The 22,615-nt window shown below is 37.8% G+C and overlaps 1 protein-coding gene across 2 annotated transcripts in view; it reads right to left on the bottom strand.

Annotated features, from left to right (window-relative positions):
- The window catches only part of SLCO1C1 (solute carrier organic anion transporter family member 1C1), a 53,418-nt gene extending 34,008 nt beyond the window's left edge, over positions 1–19,410 (bottom strand). For both annotated transcript variants that reach the window (XM_036889621.2, XM_036889622.2), the window contains exons 1-5: positions 19,158–19,410; positions 14,684–14,834; positions 13,431–13,572; positions 7,025–7,157; positions 2,496–2,614 (exon numbers count right to left, since the gene is read on the bottom strand). In XM_036889621.2, the coding sequence (XP_036745516.2) occupies positions 2,496–2,614; positions 7,025–7,157; positions 13,431–13,572; positions 14,684–14,809 (520 nt within the window). In that variant the 5' untranslated portion in view covers positions 14,810–14,834; positions 19,158–19,410. The remainder of the gene's footprint in view (positions 1–2,495; positions 2,615–7,024; positions 7,158–13,430; positions 13,573–14,683; positions 14,835–19,157) is intronic.
- Positions 19,411–22,615: the final 3,205 nt, after the last annotated feature.

Raw genomic sequence — 22,615 nt, 5'->3', positions numbered from 1 at the left:
TAGAAATGTAGCCATGTGACCATCGAGTTTTTGCTTATCTTACCTGGATTTCCATTCCATTCCCCAAAATATAATGTGAGTTGCTTTCCAAATACTGATTGTAATGTCAATTCTAGCCCTACATTTGTGTGATTCTAAGGAACCTGTGGGTAGGGGAGTCTGGGAGATAAGTGTAAACACCTTAGGTCTATGCTTGCCCATACAGTAGCCACAAGCCACATGTGGCTATTAAAATTTGAATTAATTAAATTATATAAAGTTTGAAATTCAGTTCTTCAGCCACACTAGCTATATTCCAAATACTCAGTGGTCACATGTGGCCAACATCTACTACACTGAACAGCATAGAGAACATTTCCACCATCACGGAGTTCTGATGGACAGCTCTGCTCCAGAGTCTTATGGGATACGTGGGGGCCATGTGTGGAGCATGTTTGAGAAGAGTCCTGTATTTACTCTCGCCTCTGACCATCTTTAGGATGCACCCTGTGTCCACTATGTTGACCATCGACTTATAGCTGTGACTTTTGAGATGTCTTTTTTCCTGAGCAATGAACACTAGAGGTCTGGCTCTTTGGGTGAAAGGGGTGGGGGCAGAGGATTAAAGGAAACATAGAGACATAAGGGGAGGAAGTGGTAAGGACATAAACATGTAAAAAGTTAACCCTATCCTGCTGCATAAATAGAAGAAGAAAAGCATTCTAGAAGAGGAGAGTGTGATCTAGATAGAAGATCTAGAGGATCTCATTTACAGGAAAGAAAAGGATTGAGGTAAGTCTTATATTCTGTACCTGCTTGTCTCTTTACATTAAGAACATAATTATTCCCCACCTGTAAACTACATGTTTCTCTTTTGGATTTTAGAGGTTTAAATATTTCCTAATTAGTTGTATTGTCATTTATATCATGTCTCTTCTCTGGTTGTCAAATACAAGAACAAAATAAAATATTTTCAATGGCTGTACATTGGGTACAGATAAAAGTCAAAACTTTTTAGCTCAGCTCCTTGCCTCTTTACGTGGACCTGGATTAAATTTATTATCCATTATATGCACATTATATATGATATATACATGTCCTCCTGGATGTATCTACCACCTTCATTCATGTTCTCCAAGAATGATTTTCTTCTTCTTTACATGCAGCAGGATGGGGTTAACTTTTTACACGTTTATGTCCTCGCCACTTCCTCCCCTCAAGTTTTTATATTTCCTTTAATTCTCTCGCCCTCCCTTTCACCCAAAGAGCCAGACCTCTAGTATTCATTGCTCAGGAAAAAGACATCTCAAAAGAAAGCATTAATGAGGATATAAGGGGAGTGAAAGGTTTTATGGTATAAAGAAAAGACTGGCATGGCTAGCAGGTATGTAAAGGAAAGACTGCCACACTGCCTGCATAGAAATTGATTCCCCAGGTTAGAAGCAGGGAGTGAGATGGGGTGGAGGGGAGAGGAGCTGAGCATGTTGGTGCTGCAGGGCTGCGGAGAGAGGGGATTTGAGCTCCAGCCTGGGTGGCATCCCAGAAACATGGCAAACACCAGTGGGTAGATTTGTGAACTCCACAAGCAAGGAGAACCTGCTCCCCTGTGGCCAGGTAGAGTCCAGGAAGAGGGAAAGACACTAACGATGAGATGGCTGCACACCACAGCGAAGTGCCTGTCTTTGGCTCCTCCCAGGATCTCCAATGTTTGGAGTAACCCAGAAGGGCTGATTCCCACATTCCCAAGGGTGGCTCATGCATGGCGCCCCTGTGCAGTGTGCATCAGCCATCTGGAACTCTGGACATTCTAACAAAATTCCCAGTGTCCTACCTTGTGTGGAGAGCAGAATTATTTCCATGTTTCCAAGATTGTTACTTTTTCATGAAAGAGAGCTGCTGTACGAAGAAGGACACAGATGTGGACAGAAGGTGACGCCAAGGTGATGTGTATGACCAAACACTATGGCCACAGGGATTTTAATATCTAAGCTGACAGGGGACTGGTAACACCAAGGGCCCCCCTCCCACAACTGTCCCCTTTACTGTTATGTCAGCTCCCTAGAATGCAAGGAGCCCTTGGGGAAAAGGGTCGAAGTTAGGGACAGATAGACTGAGATTAAGTTTTTGTATTCTGATGAAAAGGAGCTGAACAAAGAAATTAAATTGAGTTCTTGGGAAAAAATATATTTCTTTCATCTCTGAGCAAGGGACCGAGACTTGTACATGACAGTTTAACCCTAGTACCTTATTTGGAAACACTGAAAACTTCTCTCAATCACTGGCAATTAATGCTCCTTTCTATATGATTTGATTGTCTCCATATTTTCTTAGGATCTCATCATATACTGCCTTATATCCTAGGACGTTTTAAGGTCCTATAGTATCTCCAGTTTAAGTATTAAAGCTTTTGACAGCAGAAATCATGCACCTGTTTTTGGCCATACTAAAGCAGATGTAAAAATCTTAAAAAACAAAACAGAACGACTTGCTTAGTCAAGTTAAAAAAATCATGTTACCATTATTTTTTTGGGATTGTGATTCTTCCGAGACTGGTAATTGACTGTCTTCCTCCAGGAGACAGGGAGAGGTGCTGAGAGTGGAATTGGATGGAAGAGAATGCCTTTCATATCTGTACCTATAGAAAAAGAATGTTGTCTCTTTAGTACAGACTCATGTAACATCATGCTGAAAATATTGCACAAACACTACAGGACTCATTAGGGTGCCTCTCTGAGTTCGCAGTTGCCCTGAATCTGAACCACTCAACCAAACTAGCATTTGACAGCAGTTTCCCAAAGAAAGCCTGAAGATAGGATTCCTGGTTATTATACCATATCTGAACCAGTCTGTTACCCAGGAAAACGAAATATAAAAGTAAGAATTATTCAGAGGCTTGTTTTAATAGAAAATAATGACTACAAGTCCCTATTCCCTCAGTGAAAAAAATATCCAACCCTTGATAAAATCAGGATGATCTCACAGCCAGAGGAAGAGCAATAATTTAACTGTGGCCATTGGCATTGTGTTTAGCATTGTAACTGTAGTAAAGGAACCTCAACACTGATTTTAGAGAAGGATAGGGATACATGGGCTTTTGGAACAATTTATCCAGATGGTATCCTTTTCTGAACAGTTTAATCTGGCTCTGAGTTATTTCTAATTCCACCCTTTCCTCTGTTTATAAGGTTACAATGGCAGCTGGATCGAAGAGCCAGTTCTGAATGACAGCACTGTGATAATTCCATCTACAGCCCCCCAGTGCCACACTCCCTCTCAAATGATCTTTCATGAGCCAGTTTCCCTGCTCCACTCGTACTCCTCAGGGAAGAGGTATTTGATAAAAGGACATCACAATTTTGTTCAGGCACTATGTGAGCAAAGGCTAGTAATCATAGCAACGCATTCCAAATATTAATAGTAAAAACCTATGCAGCATGGTAAGGAGAACATGTACTGAATTATTAAAATATCCAGGTTGATAAATGGGGTACCCAATTTCAGTTCTGCATAACCTACATCCTGACGGGTCCGTGGACCCCACTGAAAGAGTAAGAACATTTTGTAAGTATGGGAATATTTAAGAGAGAATGTTTATAGTGTTTGTCATTTCATCAAACGGTTCCCTGACCAACAAGGTTAGAAACCACTTAATGAGAAGAACTGTTTTTCAATTCTTAGCAGAATAGGAGAACATTTAACAGCAAAATCATGGTAAATATAATTTTCTTTCTTTCATAATTCAGAGACACCAGAGACTGTTATAATGCCTCAAGGCTTTTAAAATGAGTGTCAATAGTGATTAAGTAGTAGTTTTGAAAATTTTTAATTATTTGAGCTTCCTCAGTTCAGTCTGTCAAAAGGCAACAACTGCAAGCATAATAATTATTTAGATTTTGAAATAAATGGAATTTTATGTGTCACCTTTGTCACTAATTACTGTATGTGACATCCTAGAAAAAATCAATTAACCTCTTCAAATTTCAGTTTTCTCACTTGTAAAATGGGGACTGTGGATGTGGTCACTGCCTACTGGAGCTCTGTTGGATAAGGAGACAAAGAAGTAATTGAGACCAGTGGTATAAATGCTTCTAAGTCAGGGATTTTAGTTCTGACCTGGATTCAAACTCTGACTGATACAGTCTTGATTCTGATGTGTGAAATTCTCCAGTAGCCTCCAAAACAGTCTCCCAGCCTTGAAGTTTGCCCCACCAGTTATTTTTCCAAGCAGTGGTCAGCATGAGCCTATAAAAATATGCCAGATCATCTATTCTACTCAAAACTCTCCACTGGCTTTCCATCTCATTCCGTGAAGAAGCTACAGTCCTTACAATGGTTTTCACCTTACTACTCAAGGTATGGTCTGCAGACCAGTGGCATGAGTGGACCCTCATACCCCACCCCGGAGTACTGAGTCAGAATCGACTTTTTACCGAGAGCCACAGGTGATTCAAATGTCCAGCAAAATTTGAGACCTTTGACATCTTCTCCTGTTCCCCTTTACACCTTCCATTTATTCATCCTAATTCAGCCTCTTAGGCCTCCCTGCAGTTTACCCCTATTCCGGACTCCCTTCTGTTGTAGGAGCTCCGCCCACTCTTCATTTAGCCTAGATCACCTTCCCCAGTGCCTGCATGGTTCTCCTCCCCTTTACCTCTTTCAGTCTTTCCCAAATGGCACTACCCCCGACTAACCTACTTTAAACTGTAACCCCCCCACTCATCCCCACCCCCCCCCACTCTTTATGTGCCTTCACTGGGTTATTTTCCTCTATGGCACTTAACATTAACTGGCATACTATATCATCATTTACTTATTTATTTATTGCTTGTCTCCTCCATGAAAGCAGAGTTCTGTCTCCACTCTATCCCCACTACCTAGAATAATGATCCATATACATTTGTTAAAGTAATAAGTCAGAGGACCTAACACACACAACTGGGGCTAGGCCCTCAATAATTAATGCCCATGATTCAAAGTACGTATTGTTGGACATCAAGGGTATTGCTGATAGGTAGACAGAGGACGGATTTTTAGAGAACAAAAATGACATTCTGGACAAGTACCTAATGAGTGACTAATGCTGTGAAATGTCAAAAAGAAGTTATTGTCATAATCCTCTGTAGATAGCAGACTTCCTGAGGGAAAGAATTGTGTGGGGGCTTATTTTTGCTTTATTTCATTTTGCTTTTTTCTCACAGAAGTAGTCCCCTTACCTGGCACAGTGCCAGGCAAATGGTATACTAAATAATGGGTAAACAAATACATCTTTCAACATATAAAAGATGGTGGATAGTAATCTTTGTTTCTTTGGCCTCCTTTGTCAGCACTAGCCCAGTGGCCAGTCTGGTCTTCTCTTAGATACACCTCCGATTGTCTTGTATTAGTATTTCATATTTGTCATTATCTTGAAGTAACAGTATCATTCATCTGAAAGCAACACCTTGAAGACAAACCATTGCTGGTCTCTTATTAAAGCCAGGTGGCTTAATTATCTAGTTATGTTACTTGTTACATCAGGAAACTGGTAAGCGTTCTACTTGTGTCATTTATATTTGCAACAACATTACAAGCTGGGTGTTATTTTAATACCTATAATACCTACTTTAAGACAGTGAGGCCTAGACAGGCTAAGTGACAAGCCAAGGGTCAAATTAAGCCAAGAGTCAAGGATTTATCTATCTTTTGCAACTACTTCCAAATTTAATTTTTTTTTTCAGTACTGGAACCCTTGTTGCTCCCTGAGCGAACCATGGAGGCTTAATGACTGGAACAGGTAACAGCGGCACAGCCACATATCAAGCAGGGGTCAGCTGGACTGGAGGCCCATTTCCTCGGCCTTCCTCTCTGCCGCCTCCTTACCCACTGGCCCCGCATAACACATTTGTAGAAATGTTGATCCAGGGAAACTTCTGCCCTGTGGAAAGGAGGCCAGACAGGTAGGTGTCCAAAGAATGGGCAGAAGTCCCAAAGCCACAGCTCGCTCTTCAGGTAAAAATGAAGGGGCCAAGCAAGCCATCGAAAAGAGGATTCTGCACACTTTACAGATTGGCCATGGAGGTCAAAATCACTGTACTTACAGAAGGGACCTGGGAATCCAAGAAAATGTTTGGACCAGATCGTTCCTAAGTCTCTTCAGCTCTAAAATGTCATGATACAATGATCTAGAGTGGGCAGAAGTCAAAGTACTACTTGATACAGGGTTTTCTAAAATATTTTCTTGCTTCAGAACCTCTGGGTAGTCACGTCTGTCAGTCCCAATAGGTAACAGAGAAGGGGCACAGCATAGATACGTGTGAAGAAGTCAGAACACCCGTTTTAGGGTTCCAATTCTGTAACTACAAGATACCTAACCTTAAGAAAGTCACCAGACTCTCTAAGTCATGGTCCTTAGCTCAAAAATAAAAAAGGTATAACTATGTTCTCCTACCTCACTAATAAGGGTAAAATGATATAATGAAGGTGAAAACCTTTGCAACCATTAAAGCTATCTGTAAATACTAAAAAAAGTACCAACATAAGACTTCAGGGCTAAAGTATATCGATACCCACTTCTATTGAGAAAGTTCTATGACATAGCATTTGGACATTGAATAGTTATTTGAACTGATAACATATCCCTAAGTCAGTGGTCTATCAGTCAATTGTACCATGATCTAGCATATTGTCTGTCATATTCAATCATCCATGCAACACCCATTTGGCCTTTTAACACATAATATACCAATCTCTTTTTTACTTCTATATTTTGCTTTCATAGCTAAATTAAAGCATTGAATGAAGATATACCAGTGAAAAGTTCTCTTTAATTTTGCTAACAATCCATAGTAGTATATCCAAACATCTTTTTTTACAGATGCTAAACTACACATAAAATCATAATTGTTTCTGAAACTTTGCCCGAAGATGATGTAATAAATAAGATATCAGTTATCATGGTTTAAGTCATGAGTTGTTTTCTTAAATTTATATAGTTGATTGTAATAATAAAAAGGGAGAAATGCTGTTGTTGGTTAAAGCAAGAAAAAGAAGATTGTATTAGACTTACTGCTCCATGAAGAACTGAGGCATTGCAATCAGCAATGTTCCAACTCCCATGAGTAGGCACCCTGCTCCAATTATTTTTGGCCTATGAAGTCTGGCTCCAAAGTAGCTAACAAATGTTATAATTAAGAGATTCCCTTTGAGGAAAAGAATAACATGTTCATGAGTTTAAAAACTTAAAAATAAAGGTCATCAACATAACTCAATGAATGAATGTCTACAGCAGATCTGACAATGTTTTGTCTTGTTTTGACAAACCTGCTTTCCCATCACCCTTCCTATCATGTCTTTCTTTCCTTTAATCTGAGATGACTGTTCAAATTGTCTTCATACTCATTACTTCAATCATCTCATCCCTCTATCTAAATATTTTCATTACCAACCCTTTTACCTCATTTTCATCTACCCTAATTGTATGTCCTTTTAAAGTGTTTAATCAGTAAATTAAGCTATAGAAAGTTTCCTGTAGTTTTCCTTGGTGATTTTTGAAGTAAATTTTATTACTGTTTCCTCATTCAATTAATGATTTCTATTAAAATTTCTACTTGTCTTTTGCTCTTGAAACACATGTGACATATTCTTTATTTACCTGATATTCCCTATAGAAAAAGTAAAATAAACACAACTGTACCTCACTTTAAATGAAATCTAATTATGAAGCTCATATTTACACAAATGATACTTCATAATTTGTTTATATACTTTTTACAAAAAGATAAGACTCAAAATAGGAAAATAATATTCCACATGAATTTCAGGAACACATCAATTATACAACCTCAGTGTACACATATAATAAAAATACAAAATCTCCACAAAATATATCCATTTCTTTTTAAGAAAATAATTAAAGAATATGGTTTTTTTAAAAGGGTGGGAATTATGCCATTCTAAAATGACTACCAGAAGCCTGTGATAAATTACTTTAGGGAAGATGTACTCACACTTTGCTGTGCACAAAAATTATTAGAAGGGAGTAGTGAGAGAAACAGGAACATCTAAAATGCAGAAACTTGGCCACTCCCACAGTTTCTGATTCCATGGATTTGGGGGCAGGCCAAGAAATCTATGTTTTTAATACTAGCTCACATGTGCTGATGGAGATGATTCCTGGAACATGCTTCAATAACATGGTTCCTGGAACACTGTGGGGTCTTAGATTTCAAGAGGCTTTAAAGGTTTAGCTCTTTTCTTTTGGAACATTTAGTTTTTAAGAACTACAGTGCTACATAGAGTAAGAACTTAGCAATTCCTCAACAACTGTGAGGGCTGATGGGTGGCCCTGCTTTGAAGGTCTCCTCAGTGTTTCCAATTTTCTAGCAAGAGTGTGTTTCCTTACATCTGTAAGCAATCTAACTTTCTACTGTTTATTCACTTGCCAGTTTTAGTCAAGTGCAAAATAGAGCAGCAATTTTCATAGCCTTGAGGACAATAATGATAGGGAGAGAAGTAGCTCGCACAAGTTGCTCCAGGCTTTCTGGCTCCAGGAAAAATAAAGTTTCTTTTAATTTTTATATTTAAAAGTTTAATTGAGTATGCGATTTCTCACTTGATACTTAAGTATTTACTAGAAGAAATTTTGTACATTATATTGATCATTGAGTGTAAGCTTTTATTAATGTGTCACAGTAAATAAACCAGAGTGAAAGCTGACTCTCAGTTCGTAGGCGGTGTGTACCCTCCCCACCATCGCCTACTCTCCCCAAGCCCCACACCGCCGACACCCCCCAGTAAAGGACTCATTTTTGCAAGCCGTTTCTGTGTTACATTAGTGGGTATGCCGAATACTACATGACACTATTTCAGCATCTATGGTACCTACAGCTATTTCTGCTTCCTTTACTTAGTATCCTTCCTGAGGTCTCAGAAGATACACTTAGAAAATAAATGGTGATGAAAAATCTTTAAAAATCAGATTGGATATCAAAACTCTTTTACATCTACTACCATTAGCCTCTAAAAAAGACAACTGGTCCAGACAGTTTTTTAAATTTCTTACCAAACTTTCAAGTTACAGATTCTCCCTTTCTCCCAGTCACACATGCACATGTATGTGCACACATACACACACACACACACGCACACACACACACACACACACAATTTCAGAAACAGAAGAGAGCTATCTAACTCATCTTAAAAGACTAATATACCCTTGAAGCTGAAACTATATGGGGCAATGAAAGAAAACCAAATGCTGTTTACTCAAGGGTACCACCAAATAACAAAAAAAGTATGAATGAAATCACTATATTAAATGACGGAAGGAGAAAAATTCCATGGTTATCTTAACAGATGTTGTAGAAGTTTTTGATATAGTTAATCACTTATTTATGATAAGAAAAAAAATCTGAGCAATTTAACTTTTAAAGTGTATCTATCAAAGCCACACAGCACACATATTGCTTAATGGAAAATTTTAAAAGCAGCTTTATGAAGGTCAGATATGAGAGAAAGACACCCATTGTTAATTGCTTCTGTCCAACATAGTACTGAAGCCAATGCAATAAGAACAAGAAATTACAGATCTAAGAATTGAAAAGAATGATATAAAAGTGTCTGCTGTTTCAGATAATGTGATTACCTATTCAGAAGTATATAGGATCTATAAACAACAAAAATTAACACAAGTTCAACAAGGTTGCTGCAAAGAGATAACATTCTATATTAACATTGTTCCTATATTCCAGGAAATACCAAATAGGAAATGCAAAAAAGCTTTTTTTCATAAAAACAACAAAAACTTTAAATATGTAGGAATAAGTTCCACAAAAGATAATACATTTATAGAAAAAATTACAAAATAAAATATGGAAAATCATAAATAAAGGTCTAACTAAATGGAGAAATTTATCATGTTCATAGATGGGAAGACTTATTATTATAAAATGTCAGTTATCTGATCTGATATGTATGCCATTTTATCAAACCCAAATAGGATGTTTCAGGAAGCTTATCCAAGGAAAGCCAAGAAAAATTTGAATGAAAAATGTGAAGATTTTCTATCTAACAGCAGAGCTAATTATAAAACTATCATCAAGAAGACAGTCTTGCATTGAGTCAGGAATAAACAGTTAAGGAACAGATTTATACTTAAGTGGTAAGTTAATATATGATAAAGAAGGTAGTACAAATAGTTGGGCAAAGTATATATTCAATTAGTAGTGACTGGACAGTTGGCTGTAATATAAAGCAATTCCTACGTTACTCCATATAAAAAAAATCTATTTCAAGGATGTTCCTTTCTGGTCTTGGAAGCATGTAAGAAACTAGAAGTTGCCACTCCAACAAGGAAAAAGCTGGACAAACTAAAGATCAACTCTTTTTAGATCTGCCAGAGAGATGGGGTTAGAGGGCAGACTGCTGACTCCAAAATTAGAGTGAACAATAGGCAAAGGTAGAGAATCATGACTAACTGGACCAGAAATCCACGAGGATAAATCTCCTTGGGAACATGTGCTGATCCATAGTTGACAAATTGCTGGAGGCTCCACATGGGCAAGTCTGAGAGATTAAAAACTCTAGGCGGGGACCCAGCCACTGAGAGCCCCCACGTTTTTGTTGAGTTTTACTGCAGGAGCCTGACCAGGTTCCCACAGTGAATTTTGGAGAAAAACCCTTTGTGCTTCCTGCACGGGGAGGGGAAAAGGAACCATTTTGAAATATGCCAGAGCACTCTGTTCTTCACAAGGCCTACCATCGGGGGAAACTACTTAACCAGAGCCTTGCTGGGGTATCATCAGAGCCCAACTGACCTGGGGGAAGGGAAGTACCAAGCTCCATCTGGCTCTAGCCATCCCATTGCACTGAAGGAGGGAGAGGCGCTGAGACACATGCGTGCAATTCATTGTCCAAAGGCATGGCCTCACTAAAAGCCTGAGACCTACTCACAGGACTGTAGAAGAATCCCCTCCTGCACACCCTACCATCACATCATTAAAGGCCTATTTATAACACACTGCACCCAGCACATCATTTCTGGTTGTCAAGAAAAAATTATGAGACCTATTAAAAGTCAAAAACAATTTTTTTTTTTTTGATGAGACAGACCAAGCATTAGAACAAGACATGGCAGGAATGTTGGAGTTATTTGACTAGGGATTTCAAGACCAGAATAAAGATGCCAAGTGCTCTAATGGATAAAGTGAAAAACATGTAGGAGCAGATGGACAATGTAATCACATGCAAATTCTAAGAAAGAACTAAAAAGAAATACTAGACATAAAAAACTCTGTGACAGAAATGAGGAATGCCTTGGATGGCATGCTAGCACACTGGACGCAGCTAAGGAAAAAATCCCTGAGCTTGAGGACGTGTCCACAGATCCCTCCAGAAGTGAAAAGCAAAGAGAAAAAAAACTGGGAAATAAAAACCCAGAAAGGAATATCCAAGGACTGAGGAACTACAGAATATATACTGTACAGCTATTCTGGAAATTCCAGAAGAAGATTTAAAGGAAGAAACAGAAGAAATCTTAAAACAATAATGACTGGGAATTTCCACCAAATTAATGTCAGACACCAAACCACAGATCCTGGAAGCTAAGAGCACAGCAAGCAGGATAAATAGTCAAAAATCTAAATGAGACATATCATTTTCAAACTATTTAAAAAAAAGACAAGGAAAAAAATTCCTTAAAGAAGCCCAAAGAGCTTGTTTGAAGAAGAACAAAATAAGAATCACATCCAACCTTTCCTCATAAACTGTGCAAACAAGACGAGCGTAGAGAAATATTAAAAACGTTGAGATAAAAACCCACCAACCTAAAATTCTGTACCCTGTGAAATTATGCTTCAAACATGTAGGATCAGGTATTTTAGAAACTTGTTACACAAAATGTGGTCCATTGACCAACAGCATCAGTATCACATGGGAACTTGTTAGAAAATGCAGAATCTTAAATCTCTGCCCTACAGAATCAGCATCTGCACTTTTAACAAGATTACCTCAGCATTTGTAGGAACAAGAACGTCTGATTAGCACTGAACTAAGAAATCTCATTCTGGGAGGAGGATGAAAGATGGATTTGGGAAGAAAAGCCTGGAGGTAAAAGGTTACACATTCATTCTTTTAATCTGTGATATTCAGGGTAAGAACTGAAATAAACAGTATGAACTAAAAAAGCAATTGTTGAAGAGTTGAAAAACTTTCCTTCACTCTTCTGAAATTTCAAGTGAGCAGAAGCTGAAACTATCAGAGATTTTAATATAGCATGTATTTGAGTCCCAACAGGTAGAGACGACCACTGAGGCTACTATTTTGTTTACTTTGACAAAGAATTAAAGCCTTTAGTTTATCAGTTCAAGAAACTGACTCACTGACATTACATATTTTTAAATTGTTTTAAATTGAAATGTAGTTTATATACATTATATTGGTTTCAGATGAACAACTTAGGGATTCATCAATTATATACATTACTAAATGCTCACTATGGTAAGTACAGTTGCCGTCTGCCATCATACAAAGATATTACAGTATTATGAGCTACATTCCCTGTGCTATACTTGCATCCCTGTGAATAAATTACTTTATAATTTGAAGTTTGTACCTTTTTATTCCCTTCAATTATTTCACCTACCTTGGCCCTAACTGACCATCTACTCTCTGTTTACTAATCTATTTATGTTTTGTTTGTTATGTTTTCAGATTCCACATATAAGTGAAATCATATGTATTAATCTTTCTCTGAGTGAGTTATTTTACTTACCATAATAACCTGTACTTAGGTCCATCCATGTTGTCACAAATGAAAAGAGTTCCTTCTTCCTTTTTTGTGGCTGAATAATATTCCATTGTATATATGAACCCCATCATTTAGTATTTCCAAAACAAACACTAAAATCACTTGGTCTCAAGTTCTAAGAGGCAGTCTTTGTAGTCTATTGCTAACCAAGGACCCCCAAGAGTAGAATTTTTATTGCCCACTTTTCTCAAGTGTTCCTGTTAACAGAATCCCTTTCTCCTCTTTCTAGGACACTGGGGAGAAAAACTCTTTTTTAATTTAACTATTTCTTAAATCATTAAAATAAATTTTTGCAGAGCCCATTTGGATTCTTCCAAATTTTGAATCACAGGGCTCCCAGGGTACATAATTTCTCTTTAAAGACACTGCCTACATACTTTTAACTCAAAATACTGATGGTATCTCACTCTCTCCCTCCAGAGGAGTCTCTCACTCTGAATTGAATTATAAAATAGTGAATACCTGGGGTTGGATATTTATTGCTGGTTGCTTGGAAGGAACAAATTGTCTCTACTGCAGCATAAGGTCATAGCAAATTCTGATGAAAAAAATTTTACAAATGAAGTCTGATCCTAGCAGACAACAGAATACAGTGAAGGGATCATTTAGTCATGCCTAGAAGACCCTGGACTTAAAAGTAAAGTTAGACATCTGTAATACCTACCAATTTCAAAACTACCATCAATGGCTCCCACCAGTGAAGAGGAGATCTCAAACCTTCTCTCTATTTGAGTGATGGTGCTCTTCAGGTAGCCTTCTGCCAGAGCTTTGGCAAAGAAAACAAAGGACAAGGCACCTAAAAACAGCTGGAGAATATGACAGGTCACATTCAGTCTGACTCCAGCCTGACACACAACTGGAAATTTACTAAACAGACAAAGCACACAAACCAAGAACAGTATAGCCAATTTGTCATCATTGAAGATTTCATTGAAGAGTTACAGCCTTCCTCAGCCTCAAGGTCATGTAGATTTAAAAAAAAATTAAATTCTCTTGGAAATAACATTTTCACTCAGAATATACGGTAAATTCCTCCCCCACTTCCATCTTTCTTCCCCCTTTCTTCAAAGGACATTCAAAGGAGTCTTGGCTTTGTAAAGAAGATGCACATATGGTGAAGCAAAGAGAGGAAGGAGCCACTTATAGGTGGGAAGATAAAAGCACAAATGGAAGATTTCACATCTTATATCAAGTCTGGAACTCATGATTGAGTGTTTCACAGTGAAGATGCCCACACCACAGGGTATACAATAGACCAAAAAAGTAGAATTGCTATTCTTTGTATTTAGGTTCATATTCAAGTTAAATTCTTATTCAGTGGAAACTTTTAAAACTCTATCTGGTTTACTATTTTTCTAGACCTAGGTCAGTGATGGAGTACCCATAGGGCAGGTTAGAATTTATAGGAGAAAACATATATATTTGTTGATCTAATGTTTGGTACAAAGAAGAATAGAAACTTAGAGTCAGCATCACTTAAAAAGCAACCCTGTCCTTACTGTGTGGCAAGGAAAGTCAAAATTTTCATTGATAAAAGGGAAATAATATGGATGTTTCATAGATTAGATATTATAGCTGTGCTTAGCATATCTGGTACATTGTAGATATTTAATAAATATTAAGCTCTCTCTCTCTCTCTCTCTCTCTTCTGTTTATAAGGGGCATTCAAATGAGCCAGGAAAGTAATACTTAATTTAACCTACAAGGTCAGGCAGAGATTGCTTTCACTGCCTGGCAAACTGTGGTTTTTAATAAATTGCATCTAAGATAACTTTTTAAAAAGGTAAAAAATTCTTACTTCCAGCTACATTATAGAGGTAATATCTGGATTGAGAACCAAGAGCATAGACTCCACTTATTTCTTTGTTACTCTTTAATTCACCACTTATAGTTTTTTACAGTTTAATTGTTTGTTACCTTTAGTTCACTACAGCACTGTTGTTTCTCTGAGGAGGAATATTTTGCTTTGAAGGAAGGCCTCCCAACAGGTTGCACTGAACTTTTGCAGAATAACTGGATATTTTCTTTGGATGAAGTGTCCATTATGAAAATATTCCTTGACTCTGATCTGTCAAAGTTGTTTTTAAAAGTAAAAAACAAACAAGCAAAAAAACCATTTCATACAAATACATACACTTGATTAAGTAATGTCTTTATTTCATAGTAGATCAGAATTCTGTAGACATAGTTTGACGTGAAGCTTCCTTATTTTACCACAGTCTTTTGGCAAAGTTTCTCAATTAAAATCATCCAGGATATCTGATTAACTAATCCTGCCACTGGGACTCTGTAGCCGGCATTCTTTCTCAGTCCCACCAGTTTAAGCCTCATTATGGCAAAGAATAAATTTAAATGTTGTCTTTGGAATTCATAATGAGGCAGAATTTTACTAACTTTGTGGTCCTGCCAGCTTAAACTAGAAACAAGCAGGAAAGGAAGTAGAGGAATTCAATCACTGAATATTGATTCATACAATTAAGTCTCTAAAGCCTTTAAATCTTTCTTGGCAAAATGGATAGAAAGGTCTGATGCTCATTGTAGCTCCCTCTAGCACATCGTGATTCTTATAGTTCTGCAACAACCAAAGGAAAGTTTACATCATGGCAAAAACATGAAGAGGATCAATTTGTGTATCATTTTAGTATGAAATAAGGAAACAGTATGATTGGTGCTTCAGTGTTAGATTTTATCCAAGCAAAAAGTAGTCATTGACCAGCCTTGAGGTTAGACTGATAGCCTCCTTTCCCATGTTTAATTCACCACTCCCCCACCCTCCTACCCTGGTCTTTAACCCAGCCCTGGACAGGTTCACATATTCTGAACCTATATTTTCCTGATCACATCAATATTTACATATCCTATGCCTCCACTTCTTTAGGATTCCAAATGGCTCAATGCCTGCCTGATAGAGGCATCTATGTGATGAGATTAAAAAATTACTTCTGAATCACCCTGTTAAACAGCTGATGCGTTTGTATGGTAATAGACATCATATATATTCTCATCACACTAACTAGAGGAAAAACATTAGGAGTAAAATTAATATACTCTGGTAGAAATTTAGGCCTTTTCTGCCCATGCATATATTACCTTAACTATATATAATGCTTGTTCTGTATTTACTAAATCTTCTCCATAATTTGAATTCATAGATTATATCTCAAGCTGACAATGTAGAAATAATAGCATACACAATTTATTTGGAAATATGGAGTGAAATATCAAAAAAAGAAAACCCTAAAATTTTTTGAAGTGGAGGGGATTCTTTCAGAGGCTTGAAAATGAGTTGAGAAGGGTGAGGAAATGGACTGTTATTTAAAAAAATTATTAGACATTTAGATTTTTTGATTCATCAACATGTATAAATCTACTTCTTAAAAAAAGGACAAAGGGAAAGTGAGCAAAACAGAAGAAAATTTTCAAAACCAAAAAACTAAACAAAGAATGGATGATGTTAAGAAAGAGCAAAAGACAAAGACATAAGAATGCAATATGCATGGGCTCTAAACTCAGATGCTTATAAAACATAAAAATTAGGCATATCACATACAAATAACTTTAAAGTCTTGACAAGATGGTGAACTTTCTAGCAAATATTAATTACTTGTATTGTCATAAACCAGAATAGAAAAACAATCAAGGGAAACATTTACAAAAATAGGCTAAAACTCTTCCCTAAACAAAAACACTAGAGAGGGGTGATATAACAGGGCTGCTTTATCAAGGAATAGCCTTCAAGGAGAAATAGTAGGCAATGGAAACATGATCATAGTGTGCATTCATCTGACAAAGCCAGAATTATTTTCATAACAAAAATCGCATTAAGATAGCACAGCAAAGAAAACCTCAGACCAAACCCAGAGATGATAAAATCCCAAATAAAATACTAGCAATTCCAAATGAATTATTATTTTATAATTAAGATTTTAAGATGTAATAATTCACTAGCATTAGGAACTTTATTTTTACATCATCACATTAAAAATTAAAAATGCTCCATATATATATCAAAACGTCACACTGTATACCTTAGATATGTGTGACCTTTATTGACCAATTATGCCTCAATAATGCTGGGAAAAAATAAATTTAGAAATGAGAAATAACAGAATCTCAAGGAGATTCAAAACATCAGGTGATAAAACTCAACATCTGTTGCTGATTTTAAAAACACAAACTCTAAGAAACAAGGACAAGGAGATTCTTCTTTACCGTCTATCTATCTGATGCCAACAGCTACCTTCATATTTCCACTGAATCACTAAAGTTAGTTTTCCAGAACAATGGTGTTCCAGAACAATGAAAAGAGCTTTTGGGAAACATTGGGTCTATGTAATGTTGAATAAGTTTCTTTACTACCAAATTATTGAATACCTTTAATTAAACTTCTGGGGAGACCCATTGCTTATATTGCTTATAATAATAATAAAAAAATCAAAACAATGAAATGACCTAAATGTTTAACAAACTATGGGTGGTACTGCAAGAAATCTTTTGAAGTCATTAGAAATTTGTGTAAAGAAGTAAATAGAGTTACATAGGACTCCTTTTATCACAGAATTGGTTTTAAAAATACATGCTACAAAACAGTATATTCAACATGATTTTATAAGAAAAACACTCATATATTCATGTGTGTATGTGCCTGGAAATGGCTTCAGAAAATTTATGAAGAAAAAGTTAACATATTATTTCTGGTTGGTGACACTAAAGATGATTTTTTTTTAAAAGTTTGTGAGTCTACATTTCCTGATTTTTCTATATGAAAATCCATTTTTTTGTATAAGAAAGATTTAAATATTAAAGATATAAAAATGTCCCCAAGCAGGAAATACATAGCAGAAAGATTAAAAAATACAAATAAGTAATGTTAAATTTACAGTGTAATTCAGTCTTCTTCCAAGAGTTAAACTATGCAAATCAAATTGGCCTATTGTTTCAGGGGTTCAGATGTATTATTTAAGGGTCAGTCATAATACTAAAGCCAGTGACCAGAAAATACAAATAAATTGTTTAATAATAAAATATATTATCTTTTGTACTAAATATACCTTTCAAAGATTCAAAGGGTTACATCTAGAATGCTAATGTTAAAGAGAAAAAAAAATCATGGTGACAACATATTAAAAACTTGAGACACCAAAACACATTGTTGTCTTATATTTGGAGGTGTTGATCCAAAAACCACTGTAGCTAGAATCCAGAAGTGATAAGAGAAAAGAACTACAGTCATTCTAGATGATGTGTTAGGGCAAAATAATACCAGCTTAAAATACTGAGACTGCATAGTTTTACTGAAAATGTCCAATTAGTTGATGGCTAATTTGTATATCACCTCAAGTATAGTTATGTTTCAAGGAGGCTCTGTTGCTGAGCTTCTTACCCCTCTGTAGACAGAAGCCCAAGGACAGGAATGGAGAGGGCCTTTGGGCATGCAGGCACGGCTCTCCCCACTCTCTCTCCCTCTCTCTTTCCATCTGCAATGGCAGCGGTAGAGCAAGAGCACCCCGTTGTTTAGGATTTGCATTTGGCAAATTCCTTAGTTGTTCTCCCACCATTTGAGCAGGTTACTCTAGGAAAAGAATTATTTCAAGATTTTCATCCAACACCCTGAGCTGGAGTGCAGCTTATCTGGAGGCCAAAGAAAAATACGCCGAGCAGTTTTTCTTCATTTGTTTGGAAAAACTGAATTCTCTGTTCACAAGTGTTTGAAAATCAATCCTACAGGCTTTAAAGGGCACAGGTACCCTAGGAAGGATGCAGTTGGGTCATTACAGATGCCCTGAGCCTCCTGCCCTGATCCTGTGACATCGTCTCCATCAACAGTCAGCCTCCAAAGCCAGTCAGAGAGGCAGCCACGCCCCCCACTCTCTTAGCTGTCTGTACTACCTTGTGTTCCGGACAGCAGGACCTCATAATCTCGTGCAAATCAAATTGCTAACACACATTCATAATCTCGTGTGGGTATTCTTTAGAAGGCTGATCCCCCCAATATAAGTAACTGTATCAAATTAAGATTTAATAAGTATTATTTATGTGCCAGGCAATTTATATACATTCTTCTAATCCTTAAAACAACGTAACAAGATTAGTACTATAATTCCCATTTTATAGAAAAAGATACAACTCAGAGTGGTTAAGTGACTTGGTCAAAAACCACCCGACTAATAAACATCAGAGTCAAAATACGGACCCAGATCAGAGTTCACCTGACCTCTTTGACCAATCTCCCCCCTAACATCACCAGCCTATCAGAAACCCCAACAACTTTCATGGAGAAGTGTTATGAATAAGGCGCATGTAGCGCAGAACTGAAGGGTTTATTAACCTCTCTCCTGTGAGAATCTGATTTGATAGTCACCAGACAGGAAAGCGGAAAACCAAGTCTTACCTGGAGGTGGATTCAAAGACAGCCAAGTCCTCTCAATGAGCTCGGCAAGGGGCTGCGCCACACTCCGAGGCTCGAAAGAGGAAACTGGGACGGTTTGTATAGCAGTCTGAGCAGTTCTGCCAGGGGGGCAGAGCCTGGATGGACACAGAGCAGATTAGGGGAAAGAAAAGATGAAGGGCATGGTCTCATCACGCCTGGGCAACCTCTTCTCTTTCCCTTTTCCTCCTGGCCTCTTTCCTCTGGCAGTCTGCAGGGAACAGGCCACACTGGCAAAGCCACTGACGTGCATCTCGGCTACCAGCGCACAGAGAGAACTGAAGCCTTTGAGCCATTTCTTTGCAATTTGCTGCAAGTTTAAGGCCACACGTGATAAAGCTTTCTTTATGGGAGAGAGTGAGAAAAGAAAAGACCACTTGTGATCTTAGTTGCTGATTCCCAGAAAACACAACTCTGCAGAGGGCAGAGGGTAACAGAAGCAGGAGGAGGGACGGAAGTTTGTAACAAAGATCCCTCCTTCTCCTTCCAAGAAGTTTTTAAGCCAGCCGGTCCTTGAGGACATCCCTGGCATCCTTCTGTTAAAAAAAAAAAAAAAAAAGTCTCCTGGCTAAATCTCAGGTCAGGATCAAGACGGCAGAGTCATCTCCAGAAAGAGTGAATTCTCAGAGAGACATAATCGGTTGCTCACATCTACCATTTCTATGTCTTGAAAATAGGAAAAAAAGAAAAGCATTGAATTTTTGACATTCAACTAATTCTTCTATCTAAATTCTAAGAGAACTCCTTGTACTGAGAAATTGTACAATTCAAAATTCTTTTTCTAAGAGAGTACCCCTGTAGAAGATTTTGAGCAGTATTAGATTACATTTGGTTTATACTAATGAATTGATTTGCTATCAGAATTACCCACAATCCACCATATCCTTAGATGGCTGTGACTCTGGCCTGGTCATTGAACTCTACTGAGTCTCAACATCCTCATCTATAAAGTAGAATTCTTATTAAAAAACAAAACAAAACAAAACAGGCTCTCAGGGTTGTTTTAAGGATTAAATTATATTGTTGTCAGGTAGCTGCATCTGGGGAGGTTTCTCCCTGTGCACTAGGTGAAACTTCACCTTGGACGGGGGAGGGTTTTTGACTCTGGATGAGAAAGAATTCGCCAACAGGTCAGACAGGTAAGCAAGGAATTCATTAGAGTGAGAGCAGCAGGGAACAGCAGCTGCCTTGCAGGCAGCAAACAAGGAAGAGCACAGGAAGGAAAGGGACACTCTGAACTCTTGCTCGGCATAGGACAAGTCCCTTTCCAACTCCTAAAGCCACAGTTACTCTGTGTCCGGTGTCCACTTGCATCTGCACAGCATGGGGACTAAGCCCCTACTACCCAGGATTTGAGGAAGCCGCACAGCTCTGGATGGAGTGAGATTTTGTTCTGAGAATTTCCCAAAGTCAAAGAAAGCAGATTTTCAGGCAGGCTCCTAAAGAGCATGATTCTACAGCTGCAGCCCTGTCTGGGTCACCAGGCAATGGGAACTTGCAAACCCAAATCAGAGATCCCAGGAACTCCTCCCTACTTGTTTGACGTAGGACAGAGAGAGTGAAGACTTGTGCTTAAGTCTAGAAAATAGAATGAAATAGCAAAGATGCTTCTACTGGAAGAGTGCAGAGACAAAAACGCAGTAAGTTGAGCAGTGAGAAGTCTTTATTTAAGGCAAAATATACACACTCGAAGAAAGGGGAGTACAGGCAAACTCAGAGAGGAGATGCACTTAAGGGTTTAGGATTCTGCCTTCCAGACTTTCATGAATGGGGCAAGGGGTCGGGGTGGGGGTGTTGTTGGGATTAGGCTTTACTTATGGTCCCATGATGTCTCTCTTTTGTGAGAGACATGTTACTGTACGCAGTCTTCTAGATATTCTGTAAGATAAACTTAACACAAGTAATTTATTGATCTTGTTCTTCTCCAAGGTAGTGGTTACCCTCAAGCACTGGAAACATACCAGTTGGAGCTGCTCACTCTGCCTTAAGACAGGGTTTTGGCTTAAGATGGATGATTATTAAAGAACATGTTAGGAATCTTACCTCCTGCCTCTCTGGTTTTGAAAATGGAATCTTAGCTTTAAGATGGAGTCCTTTTCTTCTTACTATACTGTTTATGTCTTGGCATCTTTCATCATAGCCAGAAAAGTTCATCACGATGCCTGCCGCATGTCTCTGCTCCACCTCATTCCCCCCTCAAGGAATGTGGATCCTTGAAATCTATCAGGGAAAGTGGGTGTTGGGCATTCTTCTATGGCTGCCTCCTGCAGAGGGGGGCACTGACCCCACCTATGGGCCCAGCAGTTCTTTGCTACCTGTCAGGGAGACAGAGGTCATGGAGTTGTCTCAGCAGCGGCCGACATGGACAGGGACACATAAAAGTAGGATGCACCTAGCTTGCGGGGTTGCTGATGTGTATTTTCATGAGCGTTAGGGGTGGGTTGACATCTGGACTTGGATTTTCTGTTCTGGAGGAAACAAACTTGACAAGGAGATTAAGAAGGCATGGCTGAATATGAGGACTAGAAATAGTAAAATTCTAATTGAAATGATGGGAAAATGACTCTTCAAATGTTTCAAATTTATTTTCCAAAGTCACTCCAAATAGCCAGATATTTTGAGGAAACTAGAATTCATACTCTAGTCTATTTCACAATGACTAGTATTAGAATCCAGTGTTGATAAAGCTGCACTATTGAAACATAATTTTTTTCTCTCTAGAACCAATTTCACTTTTATTAGGAGTAACTATATTAAGACTAATTTGTTTGTAAAATAAGTTTAGCTTCTAAACATTCGGCCTGATTATTTACATCAGTGCATCAAGAACAGCAATTGACTACATAGGCTTTTATAAATGTGCTTTGCTGGAACTTTTTGTAAGGAATTTCAGATTGAGCCTTTCAAGGCCAGGAAAGCTAAGCTAGAGACTTGCTATCAGGTTTTGCCTGCCATACCTGCAGATTTGCATGAACTCTTCTTCTCTTCTAGAGGTTTCTAAGATATTCTGAGGTTCCTGCACTTGCAGGGAAGGGACTTTCTTGACTCAGACTGCTGGGAACCTTGTAAGCAAGGTATTAGGCCAATTCTTCTAAGGGCTTTATTGGCTTTATAAAGTCAACCTTAGTTCTTTAAAGCTGTCTGGCCATATCAAAGTCTATGCATGTCTTCCTCAAATATGACATTCTAGTCAAAGCCTTGGTAATATAACTGTAGTGTTTTTAGTTATGTCTTACTACAACTTATACAAATAAACATACTGTTAATAAAAATATAAAAATACTCACTGAGAGTTTTTAAGTTCTGGGGAAATCAGGTAGAAAAAGATACAAATGTTTCAATTTTGTTTATAAAGGTATACTTTACTGGTTTAAGTCAGCTTATGAGAAAAAGTTTAAAACAAATACTTTTTTTTAAAGATT

The sequence above is a fragment of the Manis pentadactyla genome, chromosome 14, assembly GCF_030020395.1.
Source record: "Manis pentadactyla isolate mManPen7 chromosome 14, mManPen7.hap1, whole genome shotgun sequence".
NCBI lineage: Eukaryota > Metazoa > Chordata > Mammalia > Pholidota > Manidae > Manis > Manis pentadactyla.
This window is presented reverse-complemented; position numbering and strand designations above follow the sequence as displayed.